The sequence below is a fragment of the Nannobrachium achirus genome (assembly GCF_963921795.1).
Source record: "Nannobrachium achirus genome assembly, chromosome: 23".
Lineage (NCBI taxonomy): Eukaryota > Metazoa > Chordata > Actinopteri > Myctophiformes > Myctophidae > Nannobrachium > Nannobrachium achirus.
Window position 1 is genome coordinate 5,945,945 of NC_137830.1, and position 21,410 is coordinate 5,967,354.

The 21,410-nt window shown below is 44.3% G+C and overlaps 1 protein-coding gene across 1 annotated transcript in view; it reads right to left on the bottom strand.

The window, feature by feature from the left end:
- The window catches only part of plxna4 (plexin A4), a gene marked incomplete at both ends in the record, with an annotated part of 474,146 nt that overhangs the window by 97,374 nt on the left and 355,362 nt on the right, over nt 1–21,410 (bottom strand). Inside the window, 6 exons of the mRNA XM_080753923.1 lie at nt 29–178; nt 1,202–1,435; nt 8,580–8,673; nt 9,813–9,980; nt 15,489–15,625; nt 19,761–19,884. Coding sequence (XP_080610049.1) covers nt 29–178; nt 1,202–1,435; nt 8,580–8,673; nt 9,813–9,980; nt 15,489–15,625; nt 19,761–19,884 — 907 coding nt within the window. The remainder of the gene's footprint in view (nt 1–28; nt 179–1,201; nt 1,436–8,579; nt 8,674–9,812; nt 9,981–15,488; nt 15,626–19,760; nt 19,885–21,410) is intronic.

Below are 21,410 nucleotides of genomic sequence, written 5' to 3' on the forward strand. Positions count from 1 at the left end.
CGTGCATGTGTGTGTGCGTGCCACTCACCAGGACCTTGTGGCGTCCTGTCAGGTTGGGGGACTCACACAGCAGCTGTGTCTCGGACACGGTCAGCGTGCAGGGCTTGTCCCCGATCAGGACCGTGTAGTTCAGCTTCCCGTTGCCGCTGTTCATGGTGGGGGGGAGGAAGTTACGCCCCTGAGAGAGAGACACAGAGAGAGACACAGAGAGAGAGAGAGAGAGAGAGAGAGAGAGAGAGAGAGAGTCGACAACGTGGTTGGTTGGTGACCCCTCACATGCTACTTAAAGCATATGTATTTGTTGTATTATTTTACTGTATAGTAAAGTCTATGAGAGCCCAACTTTGATTGGCTCCCACAAGTTTCCCAAGAAAAATCTGCGATGTCCCTATAGCCAAAAATGTTCCATATGGCATGTTCTAACTGTGTGCCAAATTACATGCTTCTATCGTAAAGTGCACAATTTTTGCCCGAAACGCTCAGACTATTTGAGAAACCCTGGTCTAATAAGAAGGGAATATCTTAAAAAAGTCCTGGAATAAATTCCTTACCAAAACATTTCTTCACCAATGCGTTTGTAAAGGTGTCTAGTAACACATCCCACAAAGACTGAAATTCAGTTTCCCTAGGAGAATCCGTTACATCTGATGAAAGTTGGAGTCCCATTACTATACAGGATAAAACACACCAAAATAAATATGCTTTAAGTAGCATGTGAGGGGTCAAACTAGGGTTTTTTAAATGATTCTTCTGAATGCATTGCAAGCATTTGTTTTGCACGAAAAACATTCCTTGGGGTAGAAACAGCCCCCATACAATTATTGTTTAGTGATGAGTCATCACTTTTCAAAGTGTTGTGGGAGCCGCCTTGACCCCAAGGAATGTTTTCCGTGCAAAACAAATGCTTGCAATGGATTCAGAATCATTAAAAAACCCTAGTTTGACCCCTCACATGCTACTTAAAGCATATTTATTTTGGTGTGTTTTATCCTGTATAGTTAATTTAATGGGACTCAAGCTTTCATCAGCTGTAACTGATTCTCCTAGGGAAACTGAATTTCAGTCTTTGTGGGATGTGTTACTAGACACCTTTACAAACACATTGGCGAAGAAATATTTTGGTAAGGAATTTATTCCAGGATAAGACACTATTTCTGAAGATATTCCCTTCTTATAATGGATGATCTGAGCCTATATGTACCTTCAGTATGATGGGTGACCCAGGCTTCAGCTCCAGCACCCCAGAGGGGCTGAGGGGCTCGAACTCAGGGTTGGGGTAGTAGATGAAGGCGCTGTGGTTCAGCGCCGTCAGAGCCGCCACGTCGTCCAGCTTGAAGCCAAACTCGTCGGGGCGCTCGGCCGTCTGGCGCTCCAGGCTGATGGGCAGCTCCGGAGCCTGGCACAGCATGGTGGTGGGGCTCAGCACCTGGCACAGCTGGTGAGGGTGGCACAGAGAGAGGGAGGGGGGGAGAGAGGGGTAGAGAGAGAGAGAGAGAGAGAGAGAGAGAGAGAGAGAGAGAGAGAGAGAGAGATTTGATTAGGGATGGGACGATAATCGTTATTATCGTTTATCGTGATAAAAAAAACGCTCGCAATAATCGTATCGTGGAGAGAACTTGAGCATGGACCCTCGTGACATTGTCCTCTGTCGTGCGCTGGTATCAATTCACCTTTGATCCACTTAAAAAACCCTCTACAACAGGGGTCTTCAACAGGTGGTCCGGGACCCCTAGAGTTACCACAGGGGGTCCTCCAAATCTTTGTGTGATAGAATTTCTTTTCCCTCCTTTTTTATATTAAACACTTGAACCCTAGCGTCCATATTCGGACAACTTTAGCCAAAAATAGCCGATCTACAAGCTCACAACGCCTCGCGCTGCGAGGCGTTATCAGCTTGTAGATCGTCTATTTTCGGTCACGAGCTTTGGTGTAGAGGAGAAAAAGAGCAGACTAAGTACAGAGTGAAAGGTCAAGTTTATAGAGTGAAAGGTCAAGTTTATAAAGTATTGAAGGTTCAAGTGGTTAAATATCTGAAAACACAAATTGACATGAATCCAAAATACACTGATGATTGTGCTGTCAAACAATGAAACTATATGAAATATATGACAAGGTTGTGGGGGTCCCTGCTTCATCTCTCTCTCTCCACTAAGGGGTCCTTGGCCTGAAAATTATGAAGACCCCTGATCCACAATTGGTGAAACACACTGTAAACATACTTTTTCTTTCACTCTACCAAATCTCTTTGCCAAAAAACAGCAGATCTACGTTCTGCCCCAGAACATGGATGCAGGGGTTCAAAGTGGCATTTCAAGAGTATCAGGCATATTTTGATTGTTTGATTGTCGTAAATCACGATTATTTTGGTCACAATAATCGCGACATGATATTTTCGTATCGACCTGATTTGATTTGATTTATTGAATTGCTTGCAAAAGTTAATTTAGTTAGATTTGAACAGTATTACAACCATATTTCTATATCACTAGCAGCATGCATCCCATTAAAATGATGTGCTTGTTCTGTGATTTGAATTTTGATGATCATCAGACATAAAAGGTTAAAAAGACATTTGCATTACTCTTATGTGCCTGTTTAGTTTAGTATTTTTATTTATTTTTTAGTTTAGTTTATTTGATCAACTCATACAATTATACAAGTCGCACATCCACATAATCATTGTTACAGGTGATCAAAAGGAATAGGCTGAAGCTGAAAGCTTGCGAATGCCTATCCTACGTATTTATGAATTAAGACATTGATTCGTTATAAGAGTGTACACAAGAAGTAACAAAAAAGAACACCTTGAACCTTGCTGTTATTAATTTCATACTGTATATGGGCATGGTTGCAATGTGGTACGAGATATAATCACAGTAGTGCTCATAAATTTAAAGTGTGATGTTGCTTTTATAGTTCTGCAAGCTCCGTTTATTATTCGACCGTAAAACGTGGCAAACAGATTACACGATCTGTTTATTCAATCATTTTATTTGGCTCCGCCAACGCAAATAGTTCCACCAGCACTAAGGGGCCTGGTGGGGGAGGGGGGAGGGAGGGGGAGGGGGGCTGGACTGTTGCCAAGCAACAAATAAACAAACACTTGCCTGCCCACCAGCTCTGCTACTTTGTTGTGCACATCATCAAATTAGTTGCATTTCCTCCAGAAACACACTGTATCAAATATGCAGCAAGAGCCGGAAATCAGCGGCTGTCTCTCAAATATGAGTGACTGACTATCATAAACGACTACCAAAAACAAACAGTCTCTGCGATACTGTCGGGGACGACAGTATCGCAGAGACTGTTTGTTTTTGGACCACGATTCTAAGGTGACCCATTCTAAGATGACTCCATAGAGCAGGGGTCTTCAACGTTTTCAGGCCAAGGACCCCTTAGAGAGAGAGAAGAAGCAGGGACCCCCACCTTTTCATAGATTCCATATAGTTTCATCGTTTGACAGCACGATCATCAGTATATTTTAATATTTAACGACTTGAGCCGTCAATACTTAATAAACTTGACCTTTTGTCACCTCTACACCAAAGCTCTTTGCTGAAAATAGCAGATCTACAAGCTCACAACGAGGCGTTGTGAGCTTGTAGATCTGCTATTTTTGGCTACAGATCTCAGAATATGGACACTAGGGTTCAGGTTGTTAATATAAAAAGGATTGGAAGATTTGGAGGACCCCTTGCAGTAACTCTGAGGACCCCCTAGGGGTCCCGGACCACCTGTTGAAGACCACTGCCATTGAGAATTTACTTCCGGGAACCAGGGGACGAACGAGTGACGTCTGTACTTCGGTACTCTATTGCTTTTTTGCAAGAATTATTACCTTTCCATTCACCATGAAGACAGTGAGCGCACGTGCCTGCCTCGATCATCGGTCCTTCTTCGGACAAATCCGACACCATATTAGCCAGTGTTTTGCTGCAAAGGTTTTGCAGACACTGCAGCGTATAATGGCTATAGCGTATACACGGCCTCATATTACAAGGCCTGCGTACGTGTCAGTGTCAGTCAGCCCTGCACAGGATCGTCATGTAATCCGTTTGGTAAATGGACAGGCAGGCCGGCAGCCTCCGAATAGGTGCGGAGCGGCGGCTGTTTGAAGAACTCCCTCAAAGGCGAGGGGTGATACCATGGCAGACGAGACGCGTGTCGTCACGCGCACAGTCTCATCACCGCCACAACGGAGGGCTTTGATGTGTGAAGATGTGGCCGTGATAACTAGAGCTGCTCCCCTGAACTCACCAATTCATTTCCTTCCCCAAAAGACCTCCAACCCCTCTCTCTGCCTCCTCTCCTCTCGCCCCGTTGGTTTGTTTGTTTGTTGTGTCGCGCGGAAACCTTGTATGTCCAAAACCGTTCGTTTCGTATTTGTCGTTTAAAGGACCACTTTAGTTTTTTACAACAGGGGTTCATATTTTAGATTGTAATTAGAGAATATAAAAGATGAGTGTTAAAATTATTTCATTTACTTCTTTCTATTGTTTTAGAGATTCTTATTTCAGTGGTTGGGGGCATGCGTACAAGTGGCAAAATATGTCCTTTTACACAGAATAAGCCCATTCCCAAGATACAACACAACCTTTCATGGTTGGATGTGACTTATGGGGGCTAGACGTGTTACTGTAAATAGCAATAAAGAAACTGCTGGCTTATTGTGTCTAAAAAGACATATTTAGCCACTTGTACGCATGCCCCTTTGCATGCGTATGCATGCCCCACATTCTAGCACGGTAAACGCGATAAAACAATAGAACGTAGCAAATGAAAACATTTTAACACTCACTTTTTCTTTTCTCTAATTACAATCTAAAATATGAACCCTTGTTGTAAAAAAACAAAGTTGTCCTTTAAAAACTATTTAAACGAGTGAAAACAGCCGATCTACAAGCACACAGCGCCTCGTGGTGCGAGGCGTTGTGTGCTTGTAGATCTGCTGTTTTCACTTGTTCTGTGTGACATTCACAGCGATTTTTGTAACCCATTTTTTCACCCGGTACAAAATTGCCTAAGGTGTAATCCTGGGCTCTGCTCTACCTCTGCCAACCTGGGGAGAGCCCCGAACTGAGCTCATGCTTCCTTCTGTGCATGAGGAGTGAGCAAGCCGCTTCTTATCAACCCTGACAGGGGGGAGCTTCCCCCATTTGGACGTAGCGCGTCCGGCTGGCCAGGGGGAGGCAGTATAGAGACCAGGATTACTGCATGGTTTTTTTGATGGTATATCTACCCTAGGAGACACAGGGAGAACATGCAAACTCCACACAGTGCGACAGTCTTGTGTGATGAAGCAGGACTTTACGAAAAAAACGTAAGCCATTTACCATGAGAGGGAGAGGGTTGTTGGCTGATTTACCACTGTTTCAGGGTTGTGGCATGAGTCGAAGCCGAGTGCCAAACAACCCTGAAACAGTATAGATAGATAGATACCTTTATTATCCCAAGGGGGAAATTCAATAGGCCAACAACCCACGACCCTCAAATGGTAAATTGCTTTTCTACCACTTCTACCATATAAATGAAAGAAAACACAGTTGTAACTTGGCAAGGTTATTTAGTTACAATCATTAATTGTTCTGCAACACAACAGTGGGCGGGGTCTATATGAGCCAACTCAAGGTTGTTGACTGATTTACCACTGTTTTAAGCCAATCAGAATCCAGTATCTGAACATGTGACCACAAAAAGTGGTAGCATTTTGAAACTTGGAGATACAAGGTTTCTGCCCGACCGCGACCATTTAATTTATTCCAGGCCTTCTCCTCTCTCTGATCTTGTCTGTCTTATTCTCCGTCTCTCAAATCCTCTCTCATCTCCTCCATAACGCCGCCCCCAGATTACGGCGTTCCATTTGTTCTCCGCCTGTTCTCTACCTCTCCTTCTTTTCCGTCTTTTTTCTGGCCTTTTCCGTCCCCCTGGTGACACTTGACATATTCACGCCTGACACTTTGATTCCTCCCCTCATCCTCTCCATTCTTCCTCCTCTGTCTCGTCGCCACCGCTCTTACCCAGCCTTGTTTTAACCCATTTAGGCCGAGTGCCGCGCTGCGGGCTTGTAGATCTGCTATTTTTGAAAAAAAAAAAAAATGCTTTATTTTTGTCTTTGAATAGGCTATATTTTTTTGTAACTCAAATATTTGCTTCTGGGGGGTCCCTGGAACAAAATATTTTGAGATGGGGGTCAAATACATGTAATTTTGGGGGTCCTTGACATGAAAAAGTTTGAGAACCACTGATTTAGAAGAAGGATTTAGAAGACATTATAGAATCGGGTCAAAAAATAAATAAATACAAATCAAAGACTTTCAAAAATAGCAGATCTACAAGCTTGCAGCGCGGCACTCGGTGCCGCGCTGCGAGCTTGTATATCTGCTATTTTTCAATAGTTAAAGCATAAAATAATGGTTAAAGTTGTTCAAATCTAAAGTGACGCAGATTTGCATTCCAAGACTGGGGGTTGATTCTAAAGAATCTTTTAAAAAATCCTAACAAAACGCATGCTGCTATAGTGGCTCTCAAACGTTTTCGTGTTGTTTGCCGACATCTCAAAATATTCGGTCCAGGGAACCCGCCAGAATCAAAGATTTGAGTTAAAAGCGTTCGCTTTAAAGAGGTGGTGCCATAGTTTTGTACTTTTTTCTGTTTTGTATGTGTCTATGGAGTTAACATAAACTCTAATAGACCCCCAGGTGTGGTAATAATATGCAAATAATGTCTTCCCTGTGTATTTTTGGTTACTTCCTGAAAGCTGAAAGCCTCCGAGTCGAAAAGGCCCAATTGAAATGCACGATATAATGACATCATAAAATCATCCCCTCCCCTTTTCACCATCCAACAACATCTGTGGGTGTGGCTAACTTCAGCTGGGTCACCACCCACCTGGTCTCGTGTAGCCATGCAGACAACTATTCCACAAGCTCCGAATGCTATGTGTCAACAGTCTGGCCACACAAGACTACCGTGGAGAAAAAAAAGTTAGCCACACCCACAGTGTTGGGTGTATGGTAATTAGGGGAGGGGTTGATTCTATGATGTAATTGTATCTGTGTTTTTGGACCGGCACTTTTGACCCACAAGGTGGCAGCCTACAGGGAAAAAAACAATTACAAAGAGAATACATAATTGCTCATAACATCCACACCAGGGAACACCAGAAAAAGTACAAGACTATCATGGCACCGCCTCTTTAAGATTGTTCAAATGATTTGCAAAAATTGTCGATAATTTTTCACTATAAATCTATAAGCTTGTAGCTTGTATAGCTGCTATTTTTGAACAGCCAAAATATAAAATAATGGTTGAAATGTTCCAAATCTAAAACGACACACCAGGTCTGAAGGTTTTAAAGAACAAGAGACAGGCTGTCTGCTGTGTCACTGTGATGTCTCCATTTCCTTCTCAGCAGGTAACACCACCGCCAAAAAAAAGGAAAGAGAAAACTGACAAAAAAAGCAGTATCTCTCGGCGAGACGTTTTAACGTCGGCAGGAAGCGCTTTACTCCGACACGCAGTGTGTGAAACAGCCTGTCACTCTAATTGGCTCTGCGGACATCAAACCTGACAGAGCCGCGGGTTGCCAGGTCTGTTAGTCTGGACCTTGTGGTGACTGTCACACACACACACACACACACACACACACACACACACACACACACACACACACACACACACACACACACACACACACAAACACACACACACACACACGCACACACGCACACACACTCTGCAGGAAGCTAATTGCTGAGAAGCAGAGCCATGTATAGAGAGTTCTGCCAATGCAGGGTCAGAAACAGCGCCGGTCACATGTTTCATGTAAGTGGAAATGTCACTTTTCCCTCATAGACTCCAATGCATTCTGTAAACTTCCTGGTTCAGCGCTTTGTCACAATTCACCAATAGATGTGTATGTAGTAGAGGTCTTCGGGTGGGTCCGAGATCCGAAATTACCCGGGATCCGACCCGGTCCGAGCCGGGTAACGGGGCCATTTATGCGCAGTGAGGTCGGGCCGGGTCGGAGCCGCCTGTCAAACTGTCCGCATTGACTGACTTACTGGTCTGGGAAAAGATCATGTTGTGACGAGAGGCACAGCGCCGCTGACAGCAGCAGCTGCAACCATGGCGACGTTTAGGTAAGAAAGAAGTCTCATACAACTCTTAATAATAACGTTGGCATTCCGTCATTTCAGGGCCACAGGTTCGGGTCTCGGACCTCTCGTTCTGCGCGGGTATCGGATCTAATTTGCCTAATAACAGTACGGGGCCGTCGGACCGGGTCCATCACGTTTCGGGGCTGCTCGGGTAACGGTTCTCATTTTCCCTGGGTCCATTTGGGTTCTGGTAGTTAAAATTGAACACCTCTAATTATGTAGAAAACCTGGCGACTCTCTCTAATACAGGGCTCTGCTGAGAAGAAGCCAAACCCACGTCATTGTGTGTGTGTGTGTGTGTGTGTGTGTGTGTGTGTGTGTGTGTGTGTGTGTGTGTGTGTGTGTGTGTGTGTGTGTGTGTGTGTGTGTGTGCGTGCATACGTGCAACCCAACCAGTGCATGCATGCGTGTTCTACTCACATTGAGTGTCTCTCGGTCGTTGTACTTGGCCCTGATGAGTGGCGTCTGGATGACGTCCAGGTTGGTGCCCGTCACCGTCACCGGAGTGTGTCCACTGGAAGAGACACACATGGACCCAGACATGGACACACATCAATTTGTTACATAAACCTGCCTGTCCATATTTCAACTTGAGGCTACGATTATAAAAATGCTTTCTAAAACAGTTCTTTGGCAGCAGGACCCCCATCTGAAGAAGCTTTGTGCCAGGAAGATTTGGTCCGAGCACCCAGGCTCATAACACTCGGGTGACTGAAAAAAAGCACTTCCACTCTGACGGCATTTATCAGTCAAACTGACAGGTAAATTCTCTACCTTTTTGCCCAGGAGAGCAACACCTCCTCCCCTGCTGCCAGCGGGGGTTCTATTGTCTGTTGTTCTATTGACAATAGAACCCCTGCTGGCAGCAGGGGAAGAGGTGTTGCTCTCCTGGGCAAAACATTGGAGAGAATTTACCTGTCAGTTCGACTGATAAATGCAGTCAGAGTGGTATAATGGTATATTATTTCATACTTAGGAAACGTTTCAAAAGGGGGGAAAAAAACAAGAACCAATGTCTTGAGTATTTAGGAAAAGTCATGGAAGGGGACATTTCTGAGACCTTCACGGATAGAGTTATTGCCGTTGGTCACCCGTTTGATAAGTAGCCTGACAGCGTGTCACGGGTTCGAGTCCCATTCCGTCTTTGCTGCATGTCTCTGCTCATCTCTCTGCCTCTGGTTCCTGTCCATCTCTACTGTGAACTATGAATAAAACCCCGGAAAGAAATGCTTCTCAAAAATTACCCAAAATAGCAGATGTTCAAGTTCGCAGAGTGACACAAAGTGACGCGCCGTGAGCTTGTACATCTGCTATTTTGTGAAACACTGTTCTAATAAAAAAAAAAAAAAAAAAAAGTTTTCTGAATAGCTCATGTTGCTCTACCAATGTTGGGTGTAACTATATTACTTGTAATATATATTACTGTAATATCATTATTTTACCCAGTAATGATTAGTGTAAGGGATTGCTCTGCCAAAACAGTAATATTATTACTTTGTAAAAATAAAAACTGAATCAATTTCTTTTATATATATATAATTTTTAAGGCGTACAATATGTAATAAGTAACATATTAATCTCCTGAGTAATATTGCCGAACACTGCTCTCTCTCTCTCCACGCCGAGTGTTTTCCTTCCACCCTGCCTGCGTACCTGAAGATGCTCCACTCGGGTTCGATCCTGGTGATGGTGGGGTCGTCCACGTACTCGAAGCGCAGCACCTTCTGCAGGTGGGCGCGGTCCACGCGCACCGACACCGATACGTTGCCCACGCCCTGCAGTGATGCGTGGGTCCGACACGTGATCCACTGCCCGCCCCTCCTGAGGGCACAAGAGATCACACATACGTTAGTTACCAACATCTAAATGTCTCCTTCATCGTAGGACTGTAGAGTGTTTTTTACCCAGTGGTCCGGGACAGTGTTGATTTCCTTAAAACTATGACGAAAAATGTTTGTCGACTGCGTTTTTTTCACTGACGAAAACGAAATAAAAACGTAATAAAAACTAAACTGTGATGACTAAAACTAAGACTAAATATATTGACAATTTCGTCAACAAAATAAAAACTAAACTAAAACTTTAAAAAGACTAAAAGGGAGGGACTAGTGGAGAAGAGAGTAATTTTATGTTTGGTTGCTCTCAGGTGTTGAGTGCTGAAAATAGCTGATCCACAAGCTCACAACGCGTTGCAGCGCGACGCGTTGTGAGCTTGTAGATCTGCTATTTTCAGCACTCAAACAAGTGTAAAATCAGTCATTATGATGCCATCAAGGCCTGCCAAAATACATTTCAGTTGACTAAATCAACTGTAGATTTAGTCGCCTAAAATCTTATGATATTTAGTCGACTAAAATTAGACTAAAACTAAAATGTTTCAGGTGACTAAATTATGACTAAAACAAAATGGCATTTTATTCAAAAGACTATGACTAAAACTAAATAAAAATTTAAAAAATCGTTTTATTTTATATTTGTAATTAGAGAAATGAAAAGATGAGTGTTAAAATGTTTTCATTTACTGCTTTTAATACGGAATAATAAAATCTGTGTAAAACAAACAATCAATTACAAAGTTACAAGACACAAAGTCCACTGAAATTGTAGTTGGTCATAGTGTACTGGAAATAAAAAAATATATATATAAAAAGAAAAAAAAAAGTGGGTAATGAGGTAAATAGGGCACGGTGGGAGAAGGTTCTCCTGCCGGCTATGTTTGAAGAAAAGACAGCAAGGACAAATGTGAAAAGTTCCTGGACAGTTAAGGGGGTCAGGTTGTGGAACACATGCGATAGCCAACCAAGAGAATATAAAAAAAGGGTGCATTTAAGAAATCGTTCACAAGCGAAACAATATAAAGATACAAGCGGTACACGACTAAGAGAGTCGATCAAAGGTCAACTTCTGTTGTTTTGTTTCACGCATTCATTATGTCTTGTTTATTGCAAATAGTTTAAAGTCTTGTTTATGTTTGTGTTTTATTACATGCTACTTAGGGAAGGCGCAATTAAGGTGTAATTAAGGTGTAATTAACAAGGGTAAATTTTAATAAGCTCCGTCTACATGTTTTTACGTCTATACGAAGAGGGTCGACAAAAGGGATTCTTTTGTTTATGATTGTATTGACTTTTCTTTTTTTGCTCTTGTGACACAAAGATGTATGTTAATCGCCAGACGTAATATCTAATTATACTGTAAAACGTATCTAGCTAACATGATTGTAATGTGATCTACCAAACGCAATTTCATAAAATTACAAGAAGAGTTTGGTTTGGTCTGGTTTGGCAAGGTGAATCTGGTACCTAGCTTACAAATGATTTCTTTAATATGTTATCAAAATAAATTCTGCACAATGAATATATATGTATTTTTAATTTGAGGTCATTTAAGCATCCCCTGCCTCTTTAAGAGAGGCAGGGGATGACATTTCTAAAAGGGCCTTTTGGTGAAAATATCGACACGTTGTGAGCTTGGAGGTCGGCTATTTCCGGTGCTTGATGATATTATATTGAGTCAATACTGGAGATGTCGCGTAACGGCATGGATTTCTACACAGAGAGGGCAATTCTTTCAACATTAAGATGCTGCATTCAAGTTCAGGAGAGTTTGGACAAGGCAATTCTCTTGAATGCTGTACCCTTCAGGTATGGCATGAAAGAGGGCATTTGTGTTTCTTTCACCGTAGTAAAAACTGCATTCATGGTCTGGAGAGGGCACTTTTTACAGAGGGGTAAAGGGGCAGGGGACCAAGCCCCCTTTGATGTCTATGTGCGCATGTCCCTGAGTACTTCCGTCACTGCTATAGCTTAGTGCAGTGGTTCTCAACCTGTGGGTCGGGACCCACAGAGGGGTCCCCAAATTATTTTGGGGGGTCCCCAGATGTTAAGCTAAATGTTAACATTGTTTTCTCATTCAACAGTAAACAAACCAACATAAAGTTGAAGAGTATAGAGGGTATCTGCACATTTCTAAAGCGACAATTTAAGGACTTTAAAGACCTTTTTAGCACCTCTGGTCAAACATTGGTCAAATTGTCAAATATTAGAGACTGAAATTGTGAAAATAGCAGATCTACATGCTCACAACGCCTCGCGTTGCGAGGCGTTGTGAGCATGTAGATCGGCTATTTTCACAATGGAATAGATCGAGTCAAACCAAATGTAATGCCAACTCCTACAATTCCAAGTGCTTGTGCAGGGTGGGGGGTCCCCAGTTAAATATGATTATTTTTGGGGTCACGGCCTGAAAAGGTTGAGGACCACTGGCTTAGTGGCTAAGCGTTATAGCCAAGAGTCACTTTACAAACACAGAGAGCCGCCCTGTGACGTGCGTCGTCATAGCAACAAGCATTCATTCATCTTCCGTCTCCAGCGGTCGCTCGTCATTGGTCTCGACGAGACGAGACACCAGACCAGACGAATGGATGGGTTTAACGTGACGTTGTGACCGCTGTGGCGGTTTATTGATTAGGGATCAGTGTGGGGTTGAAGTGGTCCACGTCTTATTGTGTGTATGGATTTACTCTGGGTTTCCATTGTGACCTGACTTGTGGCTGACACAAGGTCACCCGCAACCCCCCCTCCCCTCCCCTCCCGAACATCAGTGGACATATTTAACACGTTCTCTATGCTTTATATATGATCAATTATTTAGATCTGGGGTCTTCAGCGTGTTCAGGCCAAGGACACCTTAGTTGAGAGAGAGTTGAAGCAGGGACCCCCACCTGTTCATAGATTCCATGTTGTTTCATTGTTTGACCGCACAATCGTCGATGTATTTTGGATTCATGTCAATTTGTGTTTTCAGATATTTAACCACTTGAACTGTCAATACTTCTCCCCTCTACACCAAACCTCTTTGCCGAAAATAGCTGATCAACAAGCTCACAACTGTAGATCTGCTATTTTTGGCTAAAGATCAGAATCTGGTTAAGAATATGACTATAAAGCAGATTTGTAGATCTGCTATTTTTGGCTAAAGATCAGAATCTGGTTAAGAATATGACTATAAAGCAGATTTTCTTTCCTTTTTTTTCCTATCACACAAAGATTTGGAGGACCCCCTGTAGTAACTCCGAGGACTATAAATAAGTCCATTGAGACCAATAGCTCCAGGATTTGTCGAGCTTCACATGACAATTTGGCTAAGCAGACAATATATAGGCAACCGCACTCGTAATTTCTCAGAATTACATTCTTTCTAGTTCACCGAGTGTGATGGTTTTCGCTATATTATATTATATATATCATTATTATAAACATGATTATGTTTTAGGCCCTTCTCTCCTTTGGGGTATTTCTGGTCACTGTTACGTGAGAACTTCCCTCTACATTCTTCAAGTATAGGGCTTTGAGTCCTTCGCCAACCCTTGTGGCAGCTAGTGTGAGAAATGTTGTGCTGCACGCTGTATCCAAAGAAAGGACCACGGGGTCTCTCTGCTTGGATCGGATCACCATCGGAAAGCTTAAGAATCCAAGCTGCTCGAGCGCCATTGGATTTCGGATTAAGCAGCCACGATGCTCACGCTGCAGTGCCGGTGGGACACAACGTGTACTCCTTTGAAGTATTCTCTTCCTGGCACGGCGATTGGATTGACGTCAACATCTTCAACACAGTGTCTTTGCGCTGGGCGAAGGTGCCCAGAGTGACGACGACCGGAAGAGAACGCCTAGTGTCTGGAAGATCAGACGCCCCACCCGAGGCTTCCTGCAGACATCGCGGCTACACGGCCGTGCTCGTGGAAGATTCCGTCTACATCTGGGGAGGTTTCAACGCCCTGTACGTAAGAGCTCTGAGCAACGAGCTTTATTCGTTCAACATCGACACGCACGGATGTCTCAAGCACGCGGTTTCTGGGACCGTTCCGTGGGGGAAGCGCTACCACTCGGCCTGCGTCGTGGGGAAGGTCATGTATATCCACGGAGGACAGGGCGGAGTGGGCAATGACATCTACACGCTGGACACCGCCACAAGGGTCTGGCTTTTAATCGACACCAGAGGCCCTCCGCCACCTATTTCAGCCGGTCACTCTGCCACCGTCATCGGGACGAAGATGTTTGTATTTGGGGGCTGGGTGGGGGAACACCAAGCCCTCCCCAACATCCACAACAGGGTCAGAGTGTTTGACACTGAGACCAACTGCTGGATGAGCACACCTTCTGCACAGCTTCTTCCAGAAAGACGCGTTAAGCACTCAGCCTTTGCCTACAACGGAGAACTCTACATGTTTGGCGGCCAGAGACTTTGCGTTCGCTTCAGTGACCTGTGGAAGTTCAATCCCAAGGCCCTCTCCTGGAAGAAGGTTGAGCCCAAGGGCGACACTCCACGTTCAGTGGTTGGTATGTGCTGTTGCGTGGTGGGGAGTCGCACCGTCATCTTTGGAGAAGGCAGGGCCGCTGACGACCTGTACATTTTAGACTTTAGTCCTAGTCTGAAGACGTTATGCAAGCTAGCAGTTATTCTGTACGGTCTGGAGCAGTCTGGACTCCCACACAACATCAGGTGGGAGCTGGCAGCCATGACCAACAACAGCAGTCTGTTTTCCTCTTTGAAAACGCTTATACAGGAAGGATGGGAGCTGTGTGCGTGTGTGTGCCGGAGCATTGTGTTAGTCGTTAAGTTAATTATCTGGGGACCCTCAAAATAATTAAGGGGTCCCCATCGCGGTTTTATTTTTCCTTCTCTGTGTGAAAGAAACAGACCTTCGGCGGTCGTGGATGGGAACAGCCGTGGCGCAGACGCCACTGAAAATCTGGTGAAAATAGGAAAAAATCCGAGTTATGGCAAAACCATCGGCTCTGTCTAAACTATGATATGGCGTCATTCGGAGCCAAATTAATGACGTTACCAGATATAGCAGATATACAAGCTCACAGCGTGGCAGCGAGTGCCGCGCTGCGAGCTTGTAGACCTGCAATTTTTTAAAATTGTTATTGTTATTGTTGTTATTGTTTTTTATTTGTGCAAGTCTTGTAATACTTTTGACCCGATTCTATAAATGTCTTCTAAAGCCTTCTTCTAAATCAGCAGTTCTCAAACTTTTTTCATGTCAAGGACCCCCAAAATTACATGTATTTGGCTGCGGACCCCCATCTCAAAATATATTGTCTTCCAGGGACCACCCAGAAGCAAATATTTGAGTTACAAATGTTCGTTTTTAAAAAGATATATTCAAAGAGGTTTTTCAAAAATAGCAGATATACAAGCTCGCAGTTGTATATCTGCTATTTTTCAATAGTTAAAGCGTGAAATAATTCTAGGCCTAAAATGGGTTGTTAATACTTTATACTTAGAAGTAAAAGAGCGGTTCCTTGCGGCCGCTAGGCTAACCTCAGGTAGGTGCAGGGCTGGTCCTTGAACATGACCGACACGTTGCTGCCCGCGTCCAGGTTGCTGCCGGTGATGTTGACCACCGTCCCCCCGGACACCGGACCCCTGCTGGGCTTCAGGTGCAGCAGCCTCGGGAGCTATGGGAGAGAGAGAGAGAGAGAGAGAGAGAGAGAGAGAGAGAGAGAGCACAGTGATCAGTATCTATCATTCATTTATTCCTTGGAATCTGAAGGTCCCTTGCGGGTTCGATTCCCAGGCTCCTCCTGAGCAAGAACACAGAACCACTAACTGCTCCCAAATAGCCGATCTACAAGCTCACATCGCGAGGCGTGGTGAGCTTGTAGCTCTTATATTTTCACAAATGTTGCACTTTATTTTGGTGCCAAGACTTACATACTTTTACTCACTTTCAGACTTTTACTTACAGAGTATTTCTATTGAAGCAATAAGCCACAAGAGGCGAGTGGTTACCTGGTATTTTACACCGGCTGAGAGGCGTAGGGAGACACGAGGCGCAGCCGAGTGTCTCCAACCCTCTCAGCCAGTGTAAAATACAGGTAACCACAGGCCTTGCGTGGCTTATTGCTTTTCTAAAATGGTTACAATATGGCAACATGAAAAATAGACATGTACCAATTAAAACTGTTCTATGTCACTAATAATTCACTATAAGGTCTGCTCTGCAAGAAAGTAGTTCCTGGCCAGGCTGCAGAAACAACACACCTGTTACTTGCAATCAAGTTCTCTAGTCTAGCTTCACAACACTGTGGAAAGAAATAACGCACCTGGGTTTGATATGAACTGATTAAAGGTGTGGGTTATAGTCTCACATACCACAGCAATTAAAGGGAAACCAGCCAATCAGAATCAAGGACTGGAACTAGCCGTTTTAGAAATTGCAGTATAGATAGTTTCGCTTAAGTAAAATACGGCGTCGAAGGTCATGGATCTGACGCACATTTTGACCTGAAGGTCAAGATTAAAGTTCTCCCCTGAGCCAGCAACAGGCAGCCGGCTTCTTTCACTTGCAAGAGCCGGGTTCAAATCCAGGGCATGAAGGGAAAAGTTAGAAGGGAATTCTTTTCTTTTTTATACCGCCGATTTTGGTTGGTTGGCTTTCTTTTTTTTTTTTTTCATTCCGGGCCCGGCTCCAGTAGGACATTAAACTGGAGCACTCGTCCCTCTGGGTAGTTTTAACCACTTGAACCCAGAAAGAACTCGCTCTATTCTAGCACATTTAGACCTGCAAAACACATTAAAAAATAATTTTAATGTCTATGTCAGTGGTTCTCAAACATCTTCATGAAGGAACCCTTAGAATTATATGTATTTGACTGCGGACCCCCCCCCCCATCTGGAAAATGTTTTTGTTCCAAGGCGACCAAGAAGAAAGAAGAATTTCAGTTACAAATGTCTGCTTTAAACATATCGTCGTTGTCGGGTGGAAACCTTGTATGTCCATTTTCTCATTTTAAAAAATGAACTAAACTAGTGAAAACAGCAGATCGGCTGTTTTCACTACTTTTGTGCGACAGCATTGTACGATGAAGCGGGGCTTTACTTGGTGAAAAAACGTACAAACTTGGAAGCGTGGAGATATGAGGTTTCTGCCTGAATTCGACGATATATATAATTGACATTCAAAAGAGTCTGGCACACATTTTCACGATTTGTCAAAAATAGCAGATCTACCAGCTCGCAGCGCGGCACTCGGTGCCGCGCTGTGAGCTTGTATATCTGCTATTTTTCAATAGCTAAAGTATAAAATAATGGTTAAAGTGGTGACACAGATTATGCATTCCTTGCCGGTGGAAATGGGCTAGGACAAACATGGAAACATCTCCCCGGCGCTTGAAGGGAGGTCTCCCCCGCTCGCTTCCATTGAGAGGTGTAAACTCTGGTGGAGTCACAGGGTCAACTAGGACAACACCAGAGGGAGCCACCATGGTCTGGTCGGTACCAATCAAATTTAGAACAAGAATGTTGTCATACTACTCCGTTAGACCAAAATGTGGAATTAATGTCCTGACACCATCCATTCAAAGTGGGTGACGGGGCACCCTCGACAGCAGTCCAGTCTGAAGCTCATGTCACAGTGTAATCTGCCCCTCGCCCCCCAACAACAGCTGACCAGTACAGTAAGTAGTCTAAGTACAGTCAATTAATTTGATTGGCTTATAATAGCGCATTCCCACAATGACATCATAAAAATATTAACTCATATTCTAAGATGACTTCTTAAAGTGACAGTACCCCTTTAGGTGACAGTACCACTTTAAGGGAAGTCTTGATGACGCAGGGAGTTCAGTGCAGTGCAAGCTCGGTTATCCTCTCTTCCCCTTCATTTGCTTCGGCTTCATAATCGGCCAATCAGCCGGTCTTGTGTGTCGCGACACCTGACCCGACAACGATGTATAATTCCGCTCGCACGCGGGGTCCCGCCCCGCCGAGACATTAAACCCACCAACCCCCCGTTAATAGACCGGCTGAGAGCCGGGAAAAATGATAACTCGACAAGCACATAAGGGCAAGGACTGTGCCGCATTTCAGCGGGCGCGCGACACCCGCACGCGTGTGTAGTGTATGTGTGCACTCACGCATGTGTCCGTGTATGTGTGTGTGTGTGTGTGTGTGTGTGTGTGTGTGTGTGTGTGTGTGTGTGTGTGTGTGTGTGTGTGTGTGTGTGTGTGTGTGTGTGTGCGCGTCTTGCGAGTGGAGTGTGTGTACAAGGGTGATGTGTTTATGATTAAGTGGCTACAGTACTTAAGGGAGAACGCGGAGGGAGCTGCGTACAGGAAAAGCACTCCTCACGCACGTATGTACGTATATGTATGTGCGCTGTGCACGTGTGTGTGTGTGTGTGTGTGTGTGTGTGTGTGTGTGTGTGTGTGTGTGTGTGTGTGTGTGTGTGTGTACACAGTACAGTACAGTACACGGGGCATGGGTGCGTCGCACGCTCGCTACCTGCAGGAAATATGTCAGAAAAGCTCCTTTTATAGACGCTGTTCCACTTCCAACCCCGGACTCATTAGTGTGTGCCAGTCACACACACACACACACACACACACACACACACACACACACACACACACACACACACACACACACACACACACACACACACACACACACACACACACACACACAGGAAGCGAGAAGTGCTGACTGAGTGCAGAGACTTCTGGGTAGAGAGCAGAACGCGGCGTGTGCAGCGTGTCAGAGCGAGGCCTGATCCGCCCGGCGACACGGCATTAAACACGGCCAGGTGAGAGCGCAGCGCGCAGCATGGTGTTAACACACAGCCCAGTGATTAGAGCAGGGGTGGTGGCTGAGCTGCTGCCTTAAGGCCTCCTGTAACACTACTACACTGACTTATGTCCTGACTATGTACGTCTAGTTGTCGTCTACTACTACTACTACTACTACTACTACTACTACTACTACTACTACTACTACTACTATAGCAGGGGTTCCCAAACTTTTGGGGCTCAAGGCACCCCTAGAAATGCATCTTTCATCAGAGGCACCCCTACATTATATTCATAATTTTCACTCCCAGCACCTTATATTTATAGCATATTTTAGCGATTGTGTTGCAAGGTGAGATAATAGACATTTTGGTTAGAACTGACTGAAAATAACATTGTTTTTCAAGTTTAAAATGATACTAAATATATTTCTTTAAGTGTCCAATAACTATTATCAAATTATCTTGCGGCACCCCTGGACTGCTGTCACGGTACCCCAGGGTGCCCTGTCACCCACTTAGAAAACCCCTGCACTATAGTCAGGGGATATCTTCAAAAAAAGTCTTGGAATAAATGTCTTAATGTCTTCACCAATGTGTTTATAAAGGTGTCTAGTAACACATCTCACAAAGACTGAAATTCAGTTTCCCGAGGAGAATCCGTTACAGCAGCTGAAAGTTGGGGTCCTGTTAACTTTACTAATAAATATGCTTAAAGTTGCATGTGAGGGGTCAAACTAGTTTTTTTTTCATGATTCTGAATCCATTGTAAGCATTTGTTTTCCACGAAAAACATTCCTTGGGCTAAGAACGGCTCCCCCAAAACTGTGAAAAGTGATGACTCATCACTAAAGTTTGACTAAACCATAGTTTTGTGTCAAGTCTCATGTGGACGTCAATTTGCAGCGTGGCCATATATGGAGCATGCGGTGTGACTGACAGACAGACATGAGCTGTAGGTTTTCATACTAACTACACTACTAAGACTACAAATACAATACATACAAATAGATGACTGAACTCACCACAAAGTAGTAGAGCTTGGAGGACTGGGCCATGAACTCTGGCTTGCACTCTCCCACGCCCACACACACCTGCACGTTGCCCGTGAACTGCGACATCTCCGCCTTCCCCATCTCACACACGATCCTGGAGAGAAGACAAGAAGAAAAAACACGCACGCACACAGTATAAACATTTAATGAGAATGCACATTTCTAAAGTGACAATTGAATGACTTTTAAGAACTTTTTTTTAATAGGCTACCAAATTGGCCAGATAGTCAGGGATGTGCTGGCCATTGGGAAAAGCGGGACAACTCCAGAACGGCCGGTACATTCCCGGCCGGTACAGGCCGGCCATTAGAAAAAATAAAAAAATAAATGTCGGCCCTCATTCCATTTTGGGGGCTGGGCGGTCAACAAAGTAAATCGTCACTGTCGGGCAGAAACCTTGTATCTCCAAGTTTCAAATTTATATATTTCTTTCGCAAAGCAAAGCCCTGCTTCATCATACAAGGCCGTTGCACAAAAGTAGTGAAAACAGCCGATCTACAAGCACACAACGCCTCGCGGTGCGAGGCGTTGTGTGCTTGTAGATCGGCTGTTTTCACTAGTTTAAATCATTTTTAAAATGATAAATACAGAACAAACGGTTTTGGAGATACAAGGTTTCCACCCGACAACGACAAAATATAACTCATGTACAGTAACTGGCCCACTGGCTTGTCACTTGTCATGGTCTGAAATGGCAAATCTTTGAGTAGCAGCAGCAGCGCTAAGAGAGATCTCTCTCTATAGCGCACAATGAGGGCCTCTCCAACTCTTTTTCCCGGGCTGAATCAGAACCCAGAATGTCCCTGATATATATACAGGTATCATACGGTGAGCATTGGGGGTATTTGTCATCCTACGGTGAGCATTGGGGGTATTTTTCATCCTACGGTGAGCGTTGGGGGTATTTCTGGCAGCGTCTTCTCCTCCTACGCGCTGCCAACTGGCAGGACGACAGCCAGAACGCCGTCATCCATTCTCGTATGGCCATGACCTCAAAAAACACCCTTTTTCCACACAGCTCAGCAACTTCTGCTTGGTGGAAATAAAAAGAAAAATGTGTCTGCTGGTATCTAACTTAGTTTCTTACAGAGCGATAAGGAGGAGGAGGAGGAACCAACGAAGGAACCAGCGCTGGGCGAACGTCGATAAGACACTTTTAGAAGTAGTTTGAGATCATCGTAATGGGAGGCGCGCTTGTTACTGGATTAAGCTTTGATAATAAATAAATAATAAAAAAGTGAATGCATGCAGCTTCCCCCAGGGCAGTTATGGGATTTTAGCATGTTTGTGCATGGGGTGAGTGTGAGTGCGCGTGTGTGCGTGTGCACGGAACGTAGCGTAGCAGGCTGCTACCCAGGCTATAAAAATGTGTCAGCGACCCACAAATGGGTCCCGACCCAGTGTTTGGGTGACATAGTGCCCATGAGCAAGGGACTGGGGGGGTGGTGCAGTAGAACAGTAGTTCTCAAAGTGGATTTCAGGGACTCTCTATGTTCCATTATGCGGGTCTAAATGGACCCATACAAGTCTGTAACTCTGACAGTATACAATTGGAACCAAATGGACCTGAACATGTCCATTTGGTTCCATTTGTACACTGTCAGAGTTAAGGGGAAACCT